The sequence below is a fragment of the Anser cygnoides genome, chromosome 7 (genome assembly GCF_040182565.1).
Source record: "Anser cygnoides isolate HZ-2024a breed goose chromosome 7, Taihu_goose_T2T_genome, whole genome shotgun sequence".
Classification (NCBI taxonomy): domain Eukaryota; kingdom Metazoa; phylum Chordata; class Aves; order Anseriformes; family Anatidae; genus Anser; species Anser cygnoides.
The window spans coordinates 2,873,520-2,899,312 of NC_089879.1; the positions used below are offsets into that span (position 1 = coordinate 2,873,520).

The following is a 25,793-nucleotide window of genomic DNA, read 5'->3' on the forward strand; positions in this document are numbered from 1 at the left end:
ATATTCAACACAGGCAAACTTAATCCTGTGAAAGCCTGTACATTGTTAAAGCCCCAATTAAGAACTCTTTGAGCCCTCAAGTGGGAATTATGCTGAGTATTGGCTCTGGGTCAGACTTCTGTGAAGGCATAAATTTCACTTCAGGTGCATGGAGAATGATGAAAAGACTGTATTGGCCCTGGAGGGCAAATGGGACTTTAAAATCAACCTGAGATTTTAAATCACGGCTACTGAAAGCGAAGCAAAGTTCTGCCCTTTGATGCTTTCATACATTTCCCACAGACTCCAGTGGCAGGGTGGTGCGTGGATAACTCACAGTGATTTAACTTGACGACAGTACATCACCCGCAAAATTTATCACCTACAAATACCTGAAAAATTCGGATGACAAAATCACCATCAGGAGACGCTGTTAGAGACACTCAGGGAAAACAACCCCCCAAAGGGGCTACCTGTTCCCCTGGGGCTGGCATGGCAAAAATTACCGGGAAGGGTCTCAAGAGTTTTATAATGAATGGAAAGAGAAATAAATTCACCTTCCTTAGAAAATTTGGCTGGGTTCATATACATTGTTGTCATGTATTGGAGCGTGTGGTGCATGTGATTTTTTTATTTCCTATCTTGCCTGGTGCGAACTGGCAGGTTTTTCTAACTCCCGCTCTGCTCAGGAGGACACCGTGACTTTTCTGCAGGCAACCAAGGGCACCTGCTAGATCAACAGCCGGTGACAACTCTCTGCGTTCCTCCTCTTCTCCCATTTGCTAAACATTCTGATGCTTTTTGATGTGCACAGAGAGGAAAAACAAACTAAAAATAAAAACCCAATTTCTGATTTGATGTCTCTATATTCTCTCCCATTTTGACGGGCATCATTTCATTTATAGCTTACATGATAGCGAGGCATAAAGGCTGCAGTGAGCAAGCTGAGGACATTTGCAGTTCTCGCAAGTGTTAAAGCTACAAACTATTTACTCAGATCTTTCCAAACCAGCCTGAATGAAACCTATCAGCCATATCACGTCAGGCGATAAGCACAGTCTGTACCCCACACTCTGAAATGAAGTAATTTTTGATAATGTTATGGGGATGAAAGCTATGAATGCTTAACTGCTAACAGTTTAATACTGAGTCCTAACAAAAAAAAAAAAAAGCAACAAATCTAACTAGCACTGTCAGAGGTCTCTAAACTTTATTTTAAGACCATTTTTCCATATGCACTGATTTTGTGCTAATAAAATCTCATACTCTAATGCTTCCAGCAAAAAGCATGATGCGTCTGCTGCTTCCAGCTCTAGCCTAAATGGACAAAGGTTTGTAGTACAGAGCAGATATTCTAGAATTTCTGGAACAAAGAGAATGAAAATTTCATATCAGTGAGGGGAAAAAAAAAAAAGTTTCTTCTGCTTTCAATGAAACAATAACTCACAACTTTGTTGAAAAATTCTGAATACAGAAGTAGAATACAAAGGGGTTTGCAAATTCAGTAGAAAATTGCATATTACTCCAATATTCTGTGTGTATAGTGTTTTTCTGTATAAAGTTGTTCATATGTAAATTGTAAATGTCAACCAATAGCCCTCACAGATCAGGTCCTGAAACATTCCTTCTTAAATTCTTTCTTAAAATCAATTAAGGAAATAATAACCCATGTTTCCATAAATTCACTTTCATTAAGAGAAAAAAAATATTTTAAGATGGAATGAAAATCTTAACACGTATTCTGACTTAAATGAAATATTTTGTTAAAGGTGTAAAATTAAAAATGCAGTGATCAGTTCAGGCAGGTGACTCCTTGCTTACCAGCACATTGACAGTACAGCTCATGCGGTTCTCTTTGTTCTCGTCGTGCATTATGGTCCTGTAGTCCAACAACCTCTCCATTAAGCGGACAACAAGTTTCACAAAAGTTTCTCCACTTTTAGCAAGGTATTTGTGTTTTCTGCAGTGCTCTAAGAGACTGAAAAGCCAATTACATATGCTTTGTTAATCACACACACAAAAAACCTTGACTCAGGTGCAATTTTAAATATTGTGCATCATTAACAGATTTTAATTATTTCTGGGCTACAAAGTTCATTGTAGTCTAATTGCTCTCTCTCCTGACTTCCCCGTGATATAAATCTCACCACTGATCAACACTTACATTTTGTCAAATAACACTTTGTACTGTTCGTCTCCTCTGCCTCCTTCCACTTCATGATCCAGTTTGGTGATGATCTCATTTTCAAACTACAATTAAACAAAGCAAGCGTAAATAATCAGACGGCAAATATTTCACTTTATTACTGTAGTCTCAATGGTTCACAGATTGGTTGGGTATCTTGGTGAGATGTTTAGCTACTATTTTAAAGCTTGATTTACTTTTAAGAGTTTGCAATCTCTGGTATTAGACTATCCACTCTGATCTGCTGCCCTACAAGGGTTTTTTGTTGAAGAAATCATTGGTCATGTTGTTAAATGAAGCTTAAATATTTGCATTAGGCAAGACTAAATAAGGAGATTAATGACGAGAATTAGGGCAAGGGAAATAAAAAGACAGACACAGAATGTCCCCTGCAATAATGGCAATAGTGACAACAGCGACAGAAGCAAAATGCAAACACGTTGAATGCTCCGTTGGAGACGCGAGGTAACACCTACGGCTGCTCAGCCAGCTGGATCGCTCAGCCAGACGAACTCCCTAGCATCGCTACCATCCCTGCTTAGTACAGGTATTGACTCAGGTATCGGGTTGTGGCACAAAGCAGTCAGCCTGTTAATAGGGCAGAACAGGAGGGAGTTGTTTCAAGCAGCTTAAGAGTAAATATTTTTATTTGGGAAGTAATGCAAACTTAAGTGGGCATTAGAACACATTTTAAATGCAAACTGGGTAACTCATTGTACTTTTAATGACTACAGAGGCTTTTACTGCTGCTGCGTTGACTAAGGCCCAGGTTAGGAATGAACTCCATTAGCAGAGGAAGAACCGTTCTGCGTCCACTGCTAGATAAGGAGTTGATCTAGCCATCTAACTCCTAAGTCCGCATTAAATAAGCACAGACATCCGCACCATCAGGGATCCACTATTGTCAAGAGACCCCAGCATAAGAACCAGGGTGAGAAGGGAGATCCTGCTGCAAGGGAACGGGATCCCACTACTGAGAGAACCGTTGGCTCTGAGTTTTCTCCCTGTCCCTGTCACAACAGCACCTAACAACTCGGAGGAGAGGCAAAGGGCCACCCGCACAAGAACAAAGCGTGCTAACATTTTGTAAATGTCAAGAGATGTTCTCTGCATCTGCAGTTAATATTAACAGTATATAACGTACAAATGAAAAAACGGCCTGTCAGCACGACATGCCTTCAGCCCGAGGATGCGCTTCCACCACTCTGGCCCCGGCAGCAAAGCCCAGGGCCTGCTCCTGCACCTCCGCCCAAGCCATGAGCTTTCCTTCCCCGTGTCGTAGCTCTAAGTTGTTCCCGTAACACAACGGCATTTCTTATTCTTTATAAACTATTTCCACAGCCTAGAGTATTTACTTTACAGTGACAACAGCTCCTCTGTTAGAGCCACCTCACGCTGCCTGAGCAGACCGGGGCTCTCTGACTGGAGGATGCGTTTTTTTTGCTGAAGTCTGTAGGCAAACTTGGACTTTCCTTTTACCAGGGACACAGCAAGGAGGCAAGAAGCACAGCTTCAAGGACTTGTACAACAGAGGCCACATGCCAGGGATTTAGCTCAAATCTGTGCTGAAAGATAAAATCAAGAAGACCCTGCCAGCCCAGCAGCCTCTGCAAAGGCCTCGCACCAGGCACCTGGGCAAAGGGAGCAGCACCCTGAGCCATCCCAGATGCCAGTGCAGAGGGAGCCCCGGCCTCACCCACGACATGCCAGGCAGGGTGCCAAGTGCCAGGGCCACAGCACCACCCCAGGGGCAGGCGGGGACAGCAGGGGACAGGGATTTTTCCACGGGGTCAGCCCCACAGGGGAGCTGGGGAGGACAAGCTGTTATCTCCGTCCAGCAACACGGCTCAGACTGGTTTAGCTATAAAGAGAAGCTGCATTTTTTTTTTTTTTTTAGTCCATGCTGTAAAGTTCTGCTGGCATATTTATTTCAGCAAGGAGTGTGAGATCACATATCCCCTGCCAACAGACTTGTGTCATGATGAAACTCTGACGATAAGGGAGTATTTTTTACCACCTTAATTTATATCACTTTGAGGAGGCGTAGCTACGTCCACCACTGGTCTTTCTGCCAAGATGTGCTGCATTTTGAGCTCTGCCCACGCAGTCCTCCTTCTGCCAGCAGAGGTTATCACAATGTCTCTATCAAATATCAAACAGACATTTGCCCTTAGTTCTGCCACAGTCTCTTTGTCCGAAGCCACTGCTTCATGCATGTGGCAAGGTAAACGTGAGTAGAACAAGAAAAAGCCTCCGGCAATAGGTGCGATGAGGAGCATCGCAGCCACCCCCACAGCCGGACGTTTCTGCCTGCTTTCCTGGCTGGTCCTGCTGAAGCTGGGGATGTACACACTCCGGCCAAGGTCAACCCGCCTACGAAACGCGGCCACGAGCTGTGGAGATGTTCCTGCTTTGCTAAGAGAAATCATTTTTAGGCAGAACTACATACACTGGTATAAAGGATTTGTTTGTTTAAATTGTGGCAAAGAACTCCAAAACATGACTCTTTATGAGGACAACTCAAGCTCTGAGTACCTTAAGAGGCTCTGCAGTAGTTCAGCTGCTGTTACTATAACGTAAAAACCCACAATCAGCTCCAGGACACTTTTTATCCCCCATTCCAAGACTCCACAATCCTCTCAGCATTCGCTGCAGTAATGTTCACATCTTCTCCTGCCTTCACAGGCCACCCCAGATTTTTTTGTCCTCTGCATCTGAGTTGGGAAATTTATTTTTACATACCATCTGGCAGCCTGCCAAAACTGTCTTAAGAACAGAGAAAAAAACCTCTCTGTTCCGAGTTGAGTGTCGATGAGCTATCACGATGAGTAAGCCCTGCTCACCTACTGCTCTGTGAGGGTTCAGCATTTGGTCTACCAACACGCATGATGCAACTGCAAGCTATCAGGGAACCCTAACTAGAGACTGTGTTGTGCATATAGTGATAAAATCAACTAAGTACCCAAATGACAGATATTCTATCTTAAAACAATTCGCATTATGATGTTTGACTGTTCTGAAAACCCAAAACAGCAAATTAAACCATTTCTAAGATGCATTTCTGTACTCCAAATGATCCAAAAAATCACAGAAATGCTGTCTGAAAGGAGACCTTGAAGGTCATTTAGTCCAAACTTCCAGGTGATGCAAGAGCATTGCCAACACGAGATCAGGCCAACTGTGACCTTCTTAGCCGAGTACTGAAAATCTCCCCGGATGGATGGCTACACAGCCTCTTTGGGTAACTTCTTTCAGTGCTGCGCTAATTTCTTTGTGAAGAAATGAATGAAAAGTGAAGTGAAATAAGGTTTTTAATACCACAAATCCATTATTCAAAAAATGACAGGAAAATGAGAAAAGGAAGAATAATGCAATCCACCCCCTCTAAGAGGCAAACCCAAGCTGAAACATGTTCCCGTAGTAAAAGGACGTGTCAAGTAAAACACTGAGGCAATATGACGATGAAACAGAGGAGTCACCGAATTCATGTTCTCTAATGAGACCAGAAAGAAATTGACTTTCTATACCAATGTGAAAAATGACACTTGCTGCCAGCAAGAACCCTGTAGGTGATGTATTTTTTAGTAAGAAATTACTCATATGAAGAAGAGCAATTACATTTGCCATACAGGACCATGAGTATTTCCCGATAACAATTTTAGTTAAATTTCTGTAAATCTAGACTTTGTTGGGCTATTTCCATAACGGCTCTCTTGGGCTGAACAGAGCTAGAGCTGTGGCATTTCTGGGGTTTTAAGGGAAAGGACTGTTTGCTATGTGATTATTCTTCATATGTATCACGGAGGTGGTATCTCACAACCCTGATGACTAAACATTATTTAACACAGTTAAAATTCCTTCTTCTCTCTACTGAAGAATGTTTCGTTGACACAAGATGTGGTTCACACAACTCTTGTCTTCCAGAAGGGAAAGAAAAGGGTCGTGGGGTTGCCCAAGCTAATGGGGACACTGCAGCTAGCATCTGTGGAACAATTCTCAAACTTTCCTTCTCTATTTTTAAACATATAAATTAACACCAAGTATGCTTGCAATTATAATAATGGAATTTACTCTCAAGTGAAGAAGCGCCAAATTTTCCATGTTCATATTGCAGCCAGTTACACTTGCTGAGGTTCTTTCTGGAGGCTTAGGGGATATATCTGGCACTAACTATGAGCTAGGTTCATATCTTTCTGTTGACAGTAAAAGCTCCAGGGGTGACATTATGAAGATTATAGGAAATTATTATCAACTTTTGCTTGCAGCTGATCAAGATCTCAGCTTCTCTTTAGGATGTGTGCTTGAACTTTAGCATGGAGTATATCCACTGCTTCATTTGTCTGTTACAATCTCTCATCTGGAGAAAACGGTGGTTACAAATCAATGTAAGCTATCTAGAGTCTTCAAGTGTCAGCTCAACTAATCACTTTTGGTTTTAGGTTTACCTAAAGCGTGGTGAGGCTACATTTGTAGCACTGAGTGACAATTTAATCTAGCTGTAGATGAGGAGGACTTTCAATCCTCCAAGCAGCTATAAATTTGTTTCCTTAGAGGATAATAATGAATTTGCCATATAAGATTCAAGTGATAGAAAAACACCACTAGAAATTAGCTCTAAAGCAGAAATAGCACACAGATACTGTAAAACTTCATTCAAAGGCCACTACAAAAGTCTTTGGTAATTCCCAACAGTCTAATCTGTTCTGTCTCCTATTTTTCCACAGAACTCTGGTTGGCAAGTGAGGTCCCGTGGACTTTTTAATATTAAGCCATTTCAGATGTTTCTGGACATGCTGCATTAGCTTTTTTCCTTGCTCTTAAGTGAGGAAGAAATACCAGTATTCTCTAAAAGACCAAAAAGGAAATTAAAAACAAAATCACATTTTAACCTCAGATAGCTAAAAATATTGCCCATTGAAATTAATCCTTTGGGGTGATGATTTATTTGAATTTACATGTTCAGTGGGGTTACAAAGGACAACGTGCAGCATCACAGAACCTACCAGAAGTCACTAATTTGTGTTCTGTCCTCAAATCCATAGTGTAGAAAGAGGGAGGCCAACACAGGGCTTAGAATTGGTGAAAAGACCTACCAGGAAATTATAGGTTGTAAAAGTTGATAGATACCCAGGTAAACTAGCTACTTGTAATTAAGAAGAATTATACCAATTTGAAATTCATTGATAAACAACAAGAAATTACAGAGCAAATAAAAATGCTGGTATGACTGCCTCAATGATACTAGGATTTACTGTTAAATGCTGGAAGTGAATTAAAAGGGTTTCCCCCATTTTTTCCCATCTCTCCTCGTTTAATTCTCTTCACAACAGCACATTAGCTACAGGTACTTTAGCCGCACCCGTAGTTTTATTTTAGCAATCATATGCATTATGCTTTCATTGATTATGCATTTCTATATGATGTTGCACTACGCATTCATTCATTATGCATTTCTCTATCATTTTTCTATCTTTTTGGCTACAGCTCCATTATGCTAAGCGTTGCTCCGAAGTGTACAAAACGGGACAGACGTGCTGTTCTGGGGCTCTTTCCTCAGACCATGACTTTTACACAGCTCCTTACTCTTACATTGTAAGAACACATGCTGGAGCTTGCATGCTTCTACCACTGATGCTAACACCACCAGACAACTTTGACAATCCCCCTTAATAATGCTGTTTAGCCTGAAAACTAGACATATGGGACTTCTAATTCCTGCAGGCTCACTACTGCGGAGCGGGAGGTACAGCTCATTTTACTTTGAAGGATAAGGGCTGTTGAAGTAATAAGGCTGCTTCCTTATCACTTGATGAGATGTCATAACATTGGGGAAGAAATAGTAGGGTAATGCTTCTCGCTTAACCCCTTACCTTATTCGTTAATAGTTATTTTTGGTTCTTAAAATAAGCTACTTATACTATTAATTTGTACCAGAACAATTAAATGAAATTGCATTACGATGCAGTGCTACGAGGCGGGGAAAACCCGTTGCACATCTCCCTACTGCCAAAGACAGGTGTCTCCCTCTGCCTCCTCCCACGTTCTCCATGGCCTATTTGGTACCAGTTCCTGTACTCGCACCTCCCTATGAACTGGTTCATCTCAAAACAAGCAGAAAACAATTAAATCAGCAATGACAGGGCCAGAAAAAGGTAAGTTAAAGTTTTGGGTAGGCAAACAAACTGGCACGTTCTTATGAAATGGAGCTAGAGGAAGTGAGAGATGGAAGGAACAGGGCACAAAAGCAGGAGGTTGGGGCTTTTAGTGCTCCAAATTCCACATTTCAGCTGAATGACTGTTTCACGATGAACTTTCTCTCCTGCTGTCACCATGGGACCATCACTCTCACCTGACCAGGCCTTGAACAATCAAACCAATTCTCTTTCATCGCTTCTGTGGCTCTGACATATTCCCTTTGATCTGGAGGGCTTGCCAGTAAAACAGGCAAAGGGGAAAAAGCGAGCAGAGAAGGCATTTTCTTCTATAGGGAAGCTTCAGTCCCACACAGACTTTAGTATCAGATTCCTGCTTTGAGGTATGGGCTACTTTGAAGCCCATATAAGGCTTCAAAGCACGTTAAAAGGAAGAGGACAAAAATGGGCAACTCCAGCTTTTAATTCAGTCGGCCTTTAATTTAGGGTAATTCATCTTCTGCTTCTTCCTAGGGCTATATATGCTGGAAGAACAAAATCCCCATTCTGTCCTTTACTGGTTTTACCAGGCAAACCAACTCATAGTGAAATAAACACAGCCATGGGGAAAGCTGTCTGTTCATAACACAAGGCATCACAGCATAAAAGTTCTGCAAAAAAATTTCATTTCCTCCCCCACACATGATGAGGTTTGCACATCTGCTGGAGAAGTGGAGCCAATTTAAACCCTTATTGATGTGACTAATAAGGTTAGATAATTGGATTTCTGGCAGATTAGTTTAACAGCAGCCAAGCATTCAGTTTTGAACTTCTCTTTGAAAGCAAGGCTGGACAATAATAATTAGTAGTTGCATAGTTGCATACATACAACATAATGCGGTGCATTACATTGACAGATTAAGTACGAAAGCTTGCCTAGGTACCGGTACTATTTAAATAAACTATTTTATATCTATTTCTATCATTTAGAAGGCATAAACCACTGCAAGTTAATAAACAAGTTATGGTTTGCAAGACAGATGACAGTCAAAGTTTGGGAAGCACCCGGGAATTGCATTTGTTTGGTTCTTCGGACCAGTTCCAGTTCTACCTCAGCCTCCATATGGCACCAGACAGCTTCGATTTACACCAGTCTGTGATGCTCATGGCACCAAACCTTTAGCTCTTCTGCTTGGCTGCAAACCTTCACAGGCTCTGTATCACCAACTGGATGCTACAGGGACTCTTTTAGAAGGGGGACAGCTCATACGGGGTCTACACGAGGTGTCACACACATCTCTGCTGCCGGCATGCAGATGTCTCATACACATCAGAAGATGCGGGGCTGCTGCTGAATGGGGCTTACAAGTCACAACTGGCACCAAAAAGACTGAGGTGCCAAACGCTTCTCTGCCTCACGGATAAGGTCAGCCCGCGCATCCTGGTGCGAAGAAGCAAGTGGGGAACCAACGAGAGCACACCAGGGTTGACTGTCTGCAGAAACTGGATGTATACAAGGCCGTGAGAGTTGAAAGACGGCCAAGGAAATTGGCTGTGATCTTCACTCCCAGAACACCAATCTGAGCGCCCCAGCATGCATACAACTACATTATCTGCAAAATTATAAATGGATAGATTGATTATTCCATTAGACATAACCGTTCACTCCAAATGCACTGAAATAAGGTCTATTACCTCTGTACCTGTCATCTCAATGTTACGCCCATAAAGAAAGAAGCTATACTGACATAAGAAATATATGCCAACTATCTACAGACCAAGACATCTCTGACTTTAGCATGAAGCATTTTTCTTCTCAAAAGGCAAAAAGAATTGTGTGAAATATTTAAGATGTTCATTTATTAAAACCAGCCAACTATTCCACACAAAGCTGGTTTTCTTCTGTCAAGAAAATACAGGGCCATAAATTTAGCTATAAAGTTACCCTCGGATTTTTGACGATCCATATAATTGTACAAATAAAAAATGACAAGTAACAGAGAGAGCATCTGACATGAAACTGTTTAAATGGCATCCCAGTGAGCATTTCAATCTTTACAGTATCATCAGAGTCAAACATAAGAAAGGATGATTATACAGTAATTGGATGGATCCAAAATACAGTTCACAACCTTTCCATACAGCATCCAGCAAAAAACAAATCAAAGTAATAAAGCTGATGTCATTTCCCCATCTTTAAGTCTCTCCATGCAGATATTCCTTTATTCTGGCTACAGATTTATTAAGGGTTCGTTACGGATAATAATTCACTAAAAATATATATCATCCAAGAAAGCAAAGGCAAACATGAAGAAAAAAATAAACAACATATGTCAAACTTTACTGCACATTTCACAAAGTCATATCCTGAACTGACAGAAATTTCACTGTGTAAAGGAGCTACTCTGGCTTATATTATGAAACTACCTGGCCTAGCTAATCTTATACTCAATCCATAAGGTAAAGTTTCAAGGGAAAGAAGGTAAAATGAACGATGTCAAGAAACTCTCCTCCACTCTTCTTGTCTCTCAAAAGCGGATGCTATCAGGGTAAGATTGTGTGTGCTTATTCAAGGACTTCCTTCAGCATGTTGAAATAAAATAGAATAAAAATGCTCCAATAGTACTTTTGATTTTGCAGTGCCGATATAGCATGAAGATAGACTGCCACTGATTGGATAGCCTTTTTCCCTCTTAAAAATCCAAAAAATGATAGAGAGTATCCAAATTGTAAGATAGTACAGATGATAAATTTGTACAGGTTATAGTTTCTTTTGCCACATTATCAGGTTCCGTTTATGCCCAATTCAACTCAGAAGCAGACTCCTTTCCTGAGTCACAGTGAAAATTTAAGACATCTGTCTTTGCTCTCCTGATGTGTCATAAAGAAAGGTTTCATTTACTTCATGCAAATTTTTCCTTCAATAAGAATTTAAAACCTTCAGATGAAAATTCTATAGCCACTCAGAGTTATAGAAAACAAACAATCCATAATCATATTATTCTTTTGAAAAAAAAAAGGAAGTAACAAAAATCCTTATGTTTCTGTCAAAGAACAGTTAAATCTTTCTTACAAACTTCAAATATTTGTTGCTTACTGCTTACCATCTGGAAGCTCCTGGTAGAATGGAATTCGCACTGCATCATATCAAAGAAGATGGGGATTGTGGCTTTTCGAAGTTCTGTTTCAGGGATAAGCGTCATTTCTAAGATGGGTCCCACCATTTCCGGGATGAACTTGATTTTATGCTGACCTGTAAAGAGAAACAATGCATTTCAGAGCTAATGAACGGCCGCTGACTTAGCAGACGATAATTGTTTTAAAAGCCATATCAATAAATCCTCGTATAGCTGAAAGGCAAGACAAGTATTTTTCAAGATCTGATCCTACTGAAACGTGTTATAATTTATTTCTCAAGAGGGGAAATATGTGATACGTCTAAACCCGAATTAATGAAGAGTTGTTCAGCCAGTAATCAAGCTGGAACTTGCTGCTTTTTTCAAAAACCACCTGTACTCACACACACATATTAGATTTCAAGATTTTCTTCAAATACATCTCATGGGTAGCAGAGAAGGAGGCTAAAAGGCACATCACTTGCATTAACTTATTTAGACTTCTGTATCTTCCGCAGCGTACAAAACGTTCTTCACGTCACTCTATCAAAATGTCACCACGAGTACATACTTACATAGTCTCAAGACATGAAGCTACATCTTAGCCAAGCCAACAATATGTCGTCTTCCTCCCAGAGTCGATCTGACTGGCTAACTTTACTTCACATTTACCTCCCCAGGAGAAAACCACACCTCCCCAACACTCCCTGCCATGAGCTCTGAGCACGGAACAGGAATTAAACCTTAACAGGAACACGAAGCCTAATAAATATTGGACTAGTTAAGAATATCTAGCTACTGTTCTTATTGTCGGATAAAGTGTAGAGGATGCAGATTACACATGCTGCAAACGATCTACTCAGTGCCACCAGGGAGAGATGCTCGCGCAGAGCTGTGGGAGGGCAGTGAGGAGCTCCAGGCTGAGGACCCAATGGCAGAAATTTACAAAATACAAACACGTTCCCCTTGCAGCAAGGGGATGAGATTACACCATGACTTGGAAAAAGACCAATTAACCCCTCCGGGCCTGCGTGTTCCCTCCTATGGGCTGGGCCAGATGACAACTACCTAAATCACAGGAGCAGGAGCAGATTTCTTCTCTCTAACACCTCTGAAGTGCGGCAAGATTCCTGTATGGAAGATGTTAGGAGTCCAGCACTTTAGAGCATCATGTTAAGTCTGGAACATTATGGAGCTCATTTATTTTTATAATAAATAAAACATAAAAACAAAAATTCACACTGATTTGTATACCTTATAGTGCATTTGAACTTCAGCACGTGCAATCAGTGAAGTTCCTCACAAACACGACGCTACGATGGCTGTACACAACCAAGTGCACCAAGAAGCACGTTTGTGCAGCCACGGCCAGCTCAGGCTGGGCTTCTTTTCAGCTGGGCTAATTTAAGGAGCCCTCAGCTTCCTCCACTTTCAGGCTCTTGTTTCCCACTGCAGTTTACAGTGGCATACGACAGAAACACATTTTAAATCATTTATATTCCACTGCACTACACTGGCATGGCAGTAACTGTGAAAGTATTTAATTAGCAGTTTCACTTTTGACCACAACTAACATAAATCTGAACAAATGTAATCAAGCAAAAATCCTTTACTGACAAAACACGCTGCTACATTTTTATTTTTTTAACAGATATAATTTAAGTTACTTGATTTGGCAAACTTCAGAATCCCATTAGCATTAGCAATCCTATTAGGGCAAATTAATACACAACCAAAATTGCTACTTCGTATGACGCTGCGATGGTGGCTCTTGGTGAGGAATGTCAAGTAGGAGTAAAGCTTCCCCTGCCTTCCTTACAAGCATTATTACATCCAGCGTCTCAGGTGACACTTTTCTTGTATTACGCCTGAAAAGTGTCAGAGTCGATATTTCAGAAAACAAATGATAGCGACAGAAGTTATTCGCCAGACACAAATTCAATGTCATAAGGTTCTCCGTGGGCTGCGATGGGTTTTTCATCGCTTCGAGCGCAGGGATCCCCTCAGAAGAGTACCTAACATCTCTGGAAACTTAGACGTGAAAAATGGAGATCTTGCACGAGGTTTTTTGCAAACACACAGGGCCGGGCCTGCAGCAGGTGGCCGCAGGTCTGTGGCACGGGCTGTGCGCTCCCGGCCTTTCTGCCACTCGCAGGCTGCTTGTGCATTCTGCGGAACAACCAAGCGGAGCTTTTACATCAGCGAGCACTGGGCTTTGCCAAATAGAAAATCTGGGAGGACCTGGGGGGGAAATAGGGGCACGTGAGAACTAGAAGAAAGCGGCTGATACACCAGAGGGCTGTGGTGCCGTTCAGAGGGGCCTGGAGCATTGGGCAGTGAGGAACCTCATGAAGTTCTACAAAGGCAAACGCAGGGTCCTGCACCTAGGGCAGAATAACCCCGTGCACCGGTACGGGTAGGGGCTGACCTGCTGGGAAGCAGTCCTGTGGAGAGGGACCTGGGGGTCCTGGTGGCCAGCAGGCTGACCGAGGGCCCTTGTGGCCAAGAAGGCCAACAGGATCCTGGGGTACATTCAGAAAAGTGTTGCCAGCAGGTCGAGGGAGGTGATCCTCTCATCCTGCACAACCCCGGTGAGGCCACACCTGGAGCACTGTGTCCAGGTCCGGGCTCCCCAGCACAAGAGGACATGGAGCTACTGGGCAGAGTCTAGAGGAAGGCTACTAAGATGATGAGGGGACTGGAGCATCGGGCATATGAGGAGAGGCTGAGAGAGCTGGGCCTCTGTAGCCTGGAGAAGAGAAGACTGAGAGGGGATCTTATTAACGTGTATAAATATCCAAACTGAGGAGTCTCCTTCTCTGGAGATATTCAAAACCTGCCTGGATGTGATCCTGTGCAATGTGCTTGGGGTGACCCTGCTTGGCAGGGGGGTTGGACCAGGTAATCTCCAGAGGTTCCTTCCAACCTCAACCATTCTGTGATTGTGTGATTATCAGAAAGCATTAAAATCACAGTGCACTGCATCAAATCCCTCACCTGCTACATGAAACCCACCCCTGCGCCTGCGGGGATGTGGCTGCCCCCCCGAGCTCCCTCAGATCAGCTGCACAGGGAACCACGGGAAGCGATGTGCTGCTGCGGGTGGCACCTGCCGGCTTTGGACATGAGGAGTAATGCAAACAAAGTGTTCATCCACCAACTGGGTGAAGTGGGAGAGGGTTGGAGCCCAACCGGCACCCGTCTTATACCACGGCATACAGCAGCAATGTGATGGCACACGCATGTACGTGCTAGGATGATGTTACCCTGTGCAACGCTGTGCCACAAGACAAAGCATCAGAGCGACAACCAAAGGCAATGATCCTGCTCTGGTGCCCGGGAACATGCACTGCAGCTGCCTGTCACACGCAGCACTTGCTGATAAACAACCGAACAATGAATTCTCCTTTTTTTCCCCCAGGAGCGTAGGAACTCCCACGCAGAGATTTAATATGTGACAAGTCTGGGAGAAAACTGAGGCCTCTCTTCTGAAAACCAAATTGTGCATCTGCTTTAAAAACCACATTCAAAAACTGTATTTTTTTGGATATGTAAAAACTCCTCCTCATAGTGACTTCTGCCTTGCCATGAGATATGCTAGAGACCGCTCACACAACAGCGGCGAACTTGAATTAAAATCCAGGTGCTTTATCTGATAACCTGTGTGATTTTCATTTCCCAGGTTCTCCTAATTCACTTTTGGGCCACAAAAAACACTGAAAAATTTGTCATCAACCTCACCTCTGACTTAGGCCGGCTCTGAACACGCATAACAAATACAGAGAATGTTATTTGTAATGACTCCTATCTATATAATGCTCAAAGTTCAGGGCTATTTTTAACCCTAGCCTTCCTTCCAATGACATTAACGTCTCTGTCAAGACACCTTTTCCGACGTCAAGTCCTCGGAGGGACCGCTGGGCTGGTGACCAGCTCGCTGCATGACAGCACCAGCAACAATTTCACTTCTTCGTCACGAATTTTACTCCTCCATCTTCTTCTAGCTGGTTCAATAAGAGCAATGCTTTCTGATCTCTCTTTCCTCGATCAACTTTATCATGAGGAGATAAATATATATATATATATGTATGTAGATTCTTCAACACTTCACTGTTGAAACCACTAACCATTGAAAAATGGTACCCATACCCTAGCATCCAACTCTGTTTTGTATATGCTGAACTGCACGCTGTTTGATTCCCTACATTTACCAAGACAGATGCCACAGCTTTCCTTAGGTTTCTGTGACACTTACTGTCTCACCCAGGTCTAAGGTGCCCCAGTGCTAACAAAACAGTGACTCAAATAATGTATTATTTTAAAGTTGAGGTTGTGATACGGAAGGAAAAAAGCCTACCAAGACTAATATACACTGTTTTTGGTGCACACAAGAAAATGAAAGCCTTGCAGTGCTTTCAGAAAGCCAACGCAGCAGGGGCTCTACACACTGGGACTATGCTCCCCAAAGCCGTCCTCATTGCTTCTGCATCAGAGCACTCAAATTTAAAGCCTTCATGATCAAATCTAGCAAGGTATCAGACAGCACAGCTACAACGAGGATTTAAGTAGAGAACCTGTCAAGCTGGATCTCTTATACATGGTTCCCTGTTGAAAACAAAAACCTTATTCGTAAATTACAGGTATTTAAAGTGTGCGTGCACACACTTACCTATTGTTGTACTCCACTATATATGCTCTTTTGTATTAACTATAGTAGGAAGGCTGGAATATTGCAGCCAACACTGCATCAGAAATACACAGGCAAGGATAACCTTTACAGTTTACATTTTACTATTTGATTTCAGAAAATAAATTATACTCTTAAACGTGCATCACAGCTACTGGACTGTCTTATTCCCAATGGGGAAGTTTTAACTCCGTAAGTGTTATATGTTAACCACGGCATTTGTGAACAAAAAATGATGAGCTAAAATGAGAATTTGAGGCTTATCCATGCCCTTTAATACATAAATCAAAAGTCAAAGTTATTTGTCTTTATCCTATCTTATGCACAATGACAGAGAGTCATAAAAAATTATACGCTCAAGCATATGCAAGAATTATAGGTTTTCACTTTTGATTTTGTTTCTGAACATATACATTAATAATTTGACTAATGTAGTGAAACTCCTAAGATAAAAGTGTCAAGCACACTACAATCAATTCCCCTGCAGTGGTAAGTCAGTATTATTTCTTAATTGATGCTGTGACATACATGAGATTGGTGAAGAGCCAGAAGTTAAACATGATCAGCATTGACTATCTGTATTACAAAGAAGCTGAGAAAAAGAAAGCTTCTCATTATGAAACGTACGAAGGCCTTGTTGGATTGGGGTCCTGGCTCCGATTTACCTTTCTCCTGCAGCTTTTGTTGGGAAGAGCAGCAATTTACCAACTCCCTCAACATATGCAATTTCAGAATTAATGATCCCAGGCACTCAGGGAATCACAGACATTAGAGATAGAAGAGGTCAGGGAGCCATCTACACAGGTAAAATCAGTTTATAATGGAGAAACCAAAAATACGTCTAAAACTCTATCAAAAATACAAAGGCTTTCTGGACAGAAATATTGAAGAAAACTTGCACCCCCCACCCGCTGCCAATCAATTCACAAAATGCTGCTGGAAATGATTAGCATCTCCCTGTTAATGGAGAAATACTGAACCCAGAAGCTACTAAATAACCTGTCCTACAGCAGCCAACATCAGCAACAGTAGTAAAAAGCATTACACACTCTATAGCCCCCAGGTTGAGTAAAATAACCTCATGTAACAATAGCCAGATATATAGCTATGTACGCAAACATCCCTACTTTCAGTCTGCTAAATGCCAGGAAAAGCAGACAAGGTTGAAGAATCCAAAGACGCTAGAGAAATGAGGAAAAATAACAGATGAATACATGACTGTAAGCACAGAGCAGTGAAGGATTTGGCTAATAACTGACAAAGAAGCTGCCAGAGTCCTGAGCTGGCTGACCCAGCATCAGTCACGGTCCTGGTATCATTATCTGTCTGTCAAGTCCCATATCAGGTGTGCATTATGCTTTAATCTGGTCTCCAGGCACTTAAGTCACAAAAGATGCTTCTAATAAAAAGTGATTTCAGCTGCTCTTGGAAGGCTTTTTTCATCATTCCAGCAGAGTGGATGCAAACTCTGCGATATCAAATAATTATGAGCCCTTGCATTCCCTTCTTTTATATATGCTGATTTTTTTTTTCAAGTTTCAGCAACAACAGTTCAGCTAGAGATATAAGTGAAAGGGCAAACACATTTATTTCTGATAATTTAAGGAACTTTTGATAATACTCAAACACAGCTGAAGTGTCTCCACTGTTAAGCTCAGGAAAATGAAATCTGACAGATGGGTACACTCAGGTCGCAGTAAATACTCAGTTGCTCGTGAAATTCAATCCCTGTATAGCTAAATTATACCCACAGAATAGATGCAAAGTTGAGACAGGCAGATACGCCTAATTTACCCACCAACTCCAGGGATGTCCAAGTTCCCATTCTTTGCTGATCTCCCTAAGTCATTCTGATATAGCCAAACAAGACCGAAAATCAGACTTTAAGCTGAATTTCCAGGCTACTGATATCCCTCGGACACACTCATTTTGCTCTAGTTCCAGTGACTTTATCTACGTGTATGTGTCTGTGCACACATCCGTACATATTTCTGTGTGTGCGTATTTATAGAGAAAAAATGAGAGTAAAAGCCATTCAACAGATATCACTGCAACCGCTTCTTTTTATTTACTGTGAGGTTGAATACCATGAAAAAAACCTAAGATATGCAAACATTGACTAGTTATGTATCTTCCCAGACGGCAAAATAAGTGTGCAGAGGAGGCTTTATTTCTTAAATCACCTGCTTCCTAAATGCCTTTTGGAAGCCTAGCGTTATCTCAAGAGAAAGCAGGCTTGTTTCATCTGTACCTTGGTTTATACAAACACTGGGTGAAAACATTAAGCAACAGGCGTTCGCGTTACTTACCCAGGTTATACCACATGTCCCTGATTTCAAAACCAATCTGCCTTCTCATATCGCCGTATCTTAAAAAGAAAACAAAAACATATTTTTCTTTTTAAATCTGACCAACATTCTCCGAATTCAAATGATATCAGTAACTCTACGTCCCCTCCCTCACCCAGCTCAGCAACGCGCCTGTAAATGCTGAACCTCGCAGAATTCAAACAGGTGAAAGGGGGGAGGCCGACTTGTTGAGGACACCCCAAGACGCAGCCACGCAGCAGCAGCTTGCTCCCTCCCCTCGTGTCCCTAGCTCTCCTTCGGAAGACCTCAAAATTTCAACGCCTGCGCCAGATTTCCACTTACTAAAGAGGGAACACAAAACATTCACCTGTGCAAACCTCTCTTCGCTACATTTTCTGATTACCTAACTGTCCTTTGGGACACGTGGGCGGTTACAGAGATTAATTGCGAGCATTTGCAATTTTCCTAACAGTGATGGCTGGAGGAAGCATGACAGAGAGCTTCACGGCCTAAGGCCCTATTTTATTTTTACACACACTCTTAGCATCGCGTTGGCCTAGAAAATAAAACCAGAAGCACCTTGTGACATCTCGTACGCTGATGTGCAGAATCACAAAGAAAATGTTTCTGTGCTGCAGACTGAGGGGATTTCTGTCCTGTGGGGCCAGAGCAAAGCAAGAGGGCTCAGCACTTCCCATGCCAACGCGGAGCTGGAGACTGCTCCTTCCCCTTGCTGCTCAACCCACATCCTGCTCTGCGGGGACACCGGTGCCACCAGCACCCCGCCACCCACGTGTTTTAATGCTCTGCTCCCTCGCCACGTTAATGACAGGAAAGCTTAATGAATGGGAAACGTCTTACTGACTTCACTAATGACTGGATCAGGACCATCAACCTTCCTATGATTCTGTGTAACGAGCTCCAACAAACTGTTTGCTATCCAGACTATCTGTATGTTGAAGACCATTAATTAAATAACGGGATGAGCAAAAGAGTAGTATCTGGCAACTTGTGGGATTTCTGGGAATACAGTGAGATGCCCTGTCATTAGTAAGGATTAAAGATATTTCTCTCTATCATTAAAAGTCTGTTATTATCTAACATTCAAATGCAATGTTTAGCAAAACCTACAAATTACAATAATTAGATTTTAATTATTAAATATTTAACATATTGAGATATATACTTAAAACGGAGTTTTTTTTAAGGTGATATTGAGCTAAGTTATTATTTATATCTCTTTGGCACAGAATTAATAGTGGTTTCACAGAGCAATAAAAGTTAGTGCTTCCAACCCATACATTTATTGCATCTGAAGAATTTACTGTCTTGGTTTTTGTCCCCAGAACATGATTTAACTGAAAATAATAACTTGTGAAAACATTATAAATAGAGATTTACAATTTAGCAAACTTCATTAAGTAACCACTTCAAATGACTTAATGTATTTACTTACATTGGCAGTGAGTAATGCCTGTTTATTTCTTGAAATCCTTCATTGAGATATACTGCCCCATTTAATACAAAAATCACTTGGAGAAAATTTCCATCCAAGGATCCATCTCATCCTCACAAAGAGGAACATCAGCCCACGTGTGTATTTCACAGGCATTTCCAGTCCAGCCACAGCCCCGCTGGTTTTTGCCCAGATCAGGGGTCTGGTTGGGACTAAAATGCTCGTGGAGGTTCACACAAACATCAGGCAGAAAGCACCGGGTGGGAAAGAGATGCAGGACTGTGAGCAGCCACGGTTTTGATCCCTCTGCTTTCCAACTGACTGTGATTGAAGCACTTTGAGGTTTGTAAGCCTCCTTTATACACTTAATTATAAAAGAGTTCGTATCACTGATCCCATTTTGAGCAAAAGCACTGTTCATAAATTGTAACTAATGAAATGAGATTTACCTTGCTGTACAAAAGCATTTTGATTTCCCTTTGCAAAACTGTAACTACAATGTTATTTATATTTATATCACAAGTGCAAAACCCTGAGCTCTGTTTGACATCACTTCTCCACTGAACTTGTAAATATTCCTGTTTCATCAAGGAAGCCCCATGAGTCATATGTATGTGTGCTGGATCACACGGTGCTGAAAAATTCTGTTTTAACACCCAGCGAAAGCACAGCTTCCGAAGAAAGCACCTCAAAGCTCGCGATGGAGTGGACGAGTTCGAAGGGCAAAACTTTGCTGTTGGGGAAAAAAAACAACGCAGACACAGCCCTGAATTTTCTGGTCAAAGACTGCAACCCACACAGGGCTGCCAGCTAAAGCAAAAAACCTTTTAAATCACATTTCACTGCAGCAGTGATAAACTCTTCCCATTCTCACTGCAGTATCTCTTATCATAATAACACACAAAAAGGCTTCCATTTAGAAAGTGAAGTAATACAAAATACACCCTCTCTCTCTACACAGATCTATAATATGTATTTTACGTATAAGCAGGCTGAGCCGGGCTTGCTCTGGGAATCATAGCTTTGAAACTGTCCATTTTTGTGCATTAACTGTGGTAACCTGATTAAACATGGAAACAAACTGCTTTTGCAGGCATTCTTCACAAATATTAATGGCACAGAAACAGAATCCACACATACGGTCTGAAAACATTTTACTGGCTTTTTTCCGTGCTCGCTGTCTAGTTAAGAACAGGGTCCTCTAAACTGGAAGCCCAATGAAATGTAGGAAAAATGCATACATTAAAATATTCATGCTCGGGTCTTTTCTCTTTTGACAGGTTTCATTTGCTGTGGGATTCTGAATGGAAATCAGATAGTTCAAGCTCCCCGGTCAGAGGTAGGCAATGTAATCCCTTTTAACCAAGAAAGCATACAAGGCTGCAGTTATACAAACCCATTCTTCAGGGATATCACGGGGAAACTGTCTGTAGTTACGAAAATTCACTCTAAAAGGCCGTCAGGGATTAAGCAATAAAGAGTGCACGTAAAATGAGATTAGAATAATCACAAAGCTAAAGTGATTTAAAAATGCAGTTTTATAATATGTTAATACTTCTGAAAAGTCTTGACTTTATGAATATCCTGCAGTATAAAATACTGTCTTCATCAGTAATGAATCATGTAATTTAGATCTTGATTCAAGGGTAGAAACACATGCAATACTTGATTCATGTTTTTAAAACCAACCTTTCATTATACGGTGATTGCATCTCAATTTGAATGGATTTAGCTAAGAAATTAAACTAAAATTATGTTAATAGACCTCAAGTTCTTGTCCATGATTTAGATGACGAATAGGACTTACTTGTTAAGTATTTTTGCTCTCTTAGCACTTGAAAAATTCTCCAGTTGTAAAGACTCTTGCGTGAGAAAAGCAACAGCTAGGTGGAAGTAGTTGTTCCAAAGCTGAAAGGCCCCAGAAAGACAAGAACAGACATCATTAATTCTCTGAAATGCTTTTTCTGCGTATCTACAAAGCATCCTAGAAGAATCTAAGTTATTCACATACAGATTTCTAGGTGAAAATAACACACACCACACAGGCATTGTTTCTTGATATATTCTTGGTACATCTTCTCTTTGTGTTTGTGTTTCCAGGAAACATTTCCCACCTACAAATCCCGAATGATTATGTGTTGATGATTCAAGTAAAATCAAATATGAGTACATAAATCTGGGTGGTGGTGGGAGAAAAAGGACCCAGACTTAGGCTGCACATTTGACTCAACAACTCTACTAAAGCAACTGCTTTAGACAGGGGAGGATGCCCCTTTTTGCTGTTCCTGAAGGAAAGGAGGAGTTTTCTGCGGTGCTCTCAGTAAGACTTGGTCTTGTTGTAGGATGAGACCCACATGACAAAAGGATCAGGAATACGTGCTGAACCTGAAATGCCTTAAGTGGGCTTCCAGGGTTCACGGGGACATACGCACATACAACAGAAGTACGAGTTTGGGACAGAAACTTCTTACAATATTAAGACTGCCGCCTGAGACATTGTTTGGTGTTTCTTTTCTTACCTGTAACTCAAAGTTGGCTTGATCAAGAAATTTTTTGTTTAGCATATCTGCATACTGATTAATTGCTCGCAGGAAGACTCTGAAAGATCAGGAGAAAATTACATAATTACACACTCTTCGGTTGCACCTTTGTACGTTTGGCATCCCAATTAGACAAAAATCTGAGTCTGTCTGGAAAGTGAAATTTGTAGCTGTTACTTGAAAAGCAGTGTGATCTCACCACTGGTAAGCATACGGAATTATATGCAGATGTTCTCAAAATTAATCAAGCAAATTAGCATATGCAGAGTAAAGAAACAAGGAATGCTTGGGATAAAATCACTTGTCTTTAAAATATCTCATGATAATCAGGAGATCATTAAAAATTCAGTTTATTAGAAAAAAGTCTATTCGTTTTTTAAAGCTGCAGTATCTTCATGTTGTAGCTAACCTGGAGCTGAAATTGGCTGGATTTTAACTTGCAGGTGAAGCAAAACGTGTTTTTAAACAAATATGAGGCAGACGCTATTTTACTTATTGAACAAAAACATATAAAAATGCTCTTGAAAGACAGCCTTCAAAATATTGTTCAATGTTCTACTTCTAAAACGCTAATTTACTCCCTAGTACAGTTTATTGCTTCTCTGAAAAGGTTGCTTGTTAAATTGCAATAGAAGCTGACTTGACAAGCTTTAAAAATAAAACCAAATGGTATAGCATAAGTAGGTCACTACATATTCATGGTGCTGAAAAGTAAACATATTATTCTCTGGTATCCTAATCTCCATTCTCAAAATAAACATTAGATTCCTCCTGAAGACTCTAAATTTATGGTATGAAACTGCCAGCTAATGCCAAACGAGCTCGTCTTTTGAGCAAACTGTCTGTGATACAGATTTACGTCTCCTGAAAGTACCAGTAATGATAAAGACCACTCATAAAATGTACAACTTTTTCTCCCCCCCCAATAGCAATCTTTAAGAAGAGATTTGCACTACTGGATACAAATAACAGTTGATCTTTCTATGGGCTGACAAAAAAAATCAGATTTTTTTAAAACATTAGAAACAGTTAGATCTTTTATTGAACTTAAGATACCTACTGACCTTTCCTGGAAAAAAAAAAGACCATTAAGCTAAATGTTTGTTAGCTCAGGTGAAGTAAAACCTCTAGACAACACACAGACATCAGCATGGTATGACAGATTATTCACATATACCAAGTAAATTACATAAGGCACGACTTTTGACATCGCTGGGATGCATCTCTACTATAAAGTTGGATACCCCCACAGTAGTTCCACTGGAGGAGAAGGAAAGTATCCAAAAATGAAAAGAAAAAATAAGTAGATAAAAAAGCGCAAAAGAAAATGTAAAAGATTGAAGAATATGTAAAATATGTAAAATAGAATAGCATATATAAAAGAAAAAAGCCCACACGTGTAGGTACATTTATCTATATATACACATATGAAAAAATACCTCTCTCTATACACATACATACATTTCACAATAGCACTTTTTATAGCTAAAGATCTCATTCGCATCCTTACACTTGTGCCCAGCGCATGCAGAGATGCCTTTCAGGAACAGCGCTCCGTGCATTATTCACCAGTAACTTTGTCAGGGGATATATCTGGAAACTTCATTGAAGTATTTTATAAATGCGATGACTTCAGCATACACAATAACCCACTGCAGACGGATTTTAGATCTATGATTCAATTACTGAGCTGTAGCGTATACTAAGATTGAATCTAAAGTTATCCATGTAATCAGAATATCAACAATTTGGTATGTAGACTTATGTCCTGTTTTGTTTTGTTTTGAGAAAGCCTGACGATACCAGGAGATCCGCAAGGCTTCCCGGAAGGATCAGTGATTTACCACAGCAGGAAGGGCTATCTAATGCTCCTTGCCTTACGAAGATAAAATCAGCTCCAATACAGGGAGGATTATGCCTACAATTTAATTATGTTGCCTCAAGACATCACTGTAATGTATTCAATCTGCTCCATCTAATTAAGCTTTGGAACAATCTCATTACTTTATATACCATTATTTTACTTTAAATTGTAGCTCTCATTTTTCCCCTATATTAATTCCAGTGCCTACAAATAAACAACAAATAGTGCAGAATCTACTGTACCTTGCAACAGAAGGACTAAACCACGACACACCTGTAAAACTCTACTTGCCAGCAAACACCCCCATCCCCTTTAGCCCATGGGCTACCCGTGGTTGGACTGCTTTAGGAGGGTAGGTGTTCCTCCCAAATTCCTTCAGCAGAGCATCCAAAAAAAGAGATGCAGAGATTTAAGTGTTCATTTTTTAATTATTCAAGGATGAAATTCATCCTATAAGGATGAAAGGTGTACTTGGACATGGCTGGGCCAGCAGAGGAGTCATCAAAACACCTCCTGTGTTCGATGGAGATCTTCAGTCTGCAGTGGCATACCTTTCCTTGGTGTAATTAATAACGAAGATCAGCGCCTAGTTGCACGTGCATAAAGAGAAGTGTTTTTCTTGAACTTCAGTCTTGATTAACGAAAGAAGTTATCCATGTCAGGAAGAGCCACAGAAGTTAAAACCTTGAGTGAGAGAGAAGCTGAGAGCCTAGGACCGACCCCAATGTACCCTGTTACACTGCTCAGAATGTCACAAAGAGTAAGGAAACCCACTGCTAACATACTGGACAAGATTTGTTGGACAAAAGACTTTATCAACCCAATTAAAAGAAGGAAATTGACGCCTTATCAGTTCTTTATAAACCAGGAGGAATAATCATCTGCACCGGCACACGGTGGAAGACTGAAAAGCGTGTTAGCGAATGGTGGCACCAAAACCACTGAACACCACCGTGCCACCGCGCTGCGGACTGCTCGGCCTAGCTGTAAAAGGAAAAGGGGTGTCTGAGACAGGAACAAACAGTTCCCAAACAAAATAGGAAATACCGTGGGATGCTACGGACTGGCCACTGAGAGCAGAAATTCTCCTAAATATGTTAGAGGAGCAGTACAGAGAAGAGGAGCAGACAGGAGAAATAGGCAAAGAACATATCACTGATGGCATAAAGCACCTCAAAAGTATCCTGGGAACTTGCTGTTCTAAAGACATTGCTTTTTTGTTTCCTTAAAACCAAAACAGAAGTAAACAGATGAAGCAACCGTCTGAGACACGGCTGGGGATCACTCACCTCGCCCTGCCTTGGGCAGAAGGACAGGTCAGTCCTCATTTCTTCAACAGTTTCTCCTCGTTTATGGCCCTCAATCCAGAGTCAATAAATCCATTCGTATGCTGCTGGTTCAAGCCGTAAACACAACCTCAACTGCAACTACCGTGTATTTTTACTGTTATAGATTATTAATCACATCCAGAGGTCTCACAGGTGGTTAGCTGGTGTGTGGATGCACTCTTGGAGATTGCTCCCCCA

General features: G+C 41.2%; 1 protein-coding gene across 3 annotated transcripts in view; it reads right to left on the reverse strand.

Annotated features, from left to right (window-relative positions):
- Positions 1–25,793, reverse strand: part of DOCK1 (dedicator of cytokinesis 1) — a 281,505-nt gene that overhangs the window by 60,098 nt on the left and 195,614 nt on the right. For all 3 annotated transcript variants that reach the window (XM_048057478.2, XM_048057474.2, XM_048057471.2), the window contains 6 exons: positions 22,383–22,461; positions 21,671–21,771; positions 18,408–18,466; positions 11,400–11,548; positions 2,144–2,229; positions 1,801–1,957 (listed from right to left, as the gene is read on the reverse strand). In XM_048057478.2, coding sequence (XP_047913435.1) covers positions 1,801–1,957; positions 2,144–2,229; positions 11,400–11,548; positions 18,408–18,466; positions 21,671–21,771; positions 22,383–22,461 — 631 coding nt within the window. The remainder of the gene's footprint in view (positions 1–1,800; positions 1,958–2,143; positions 2,230–11,399; positions 11,549–18,407; positions 18,467–21,670; positions 21,772–22,382; positions 22,462–25,793) is intronic.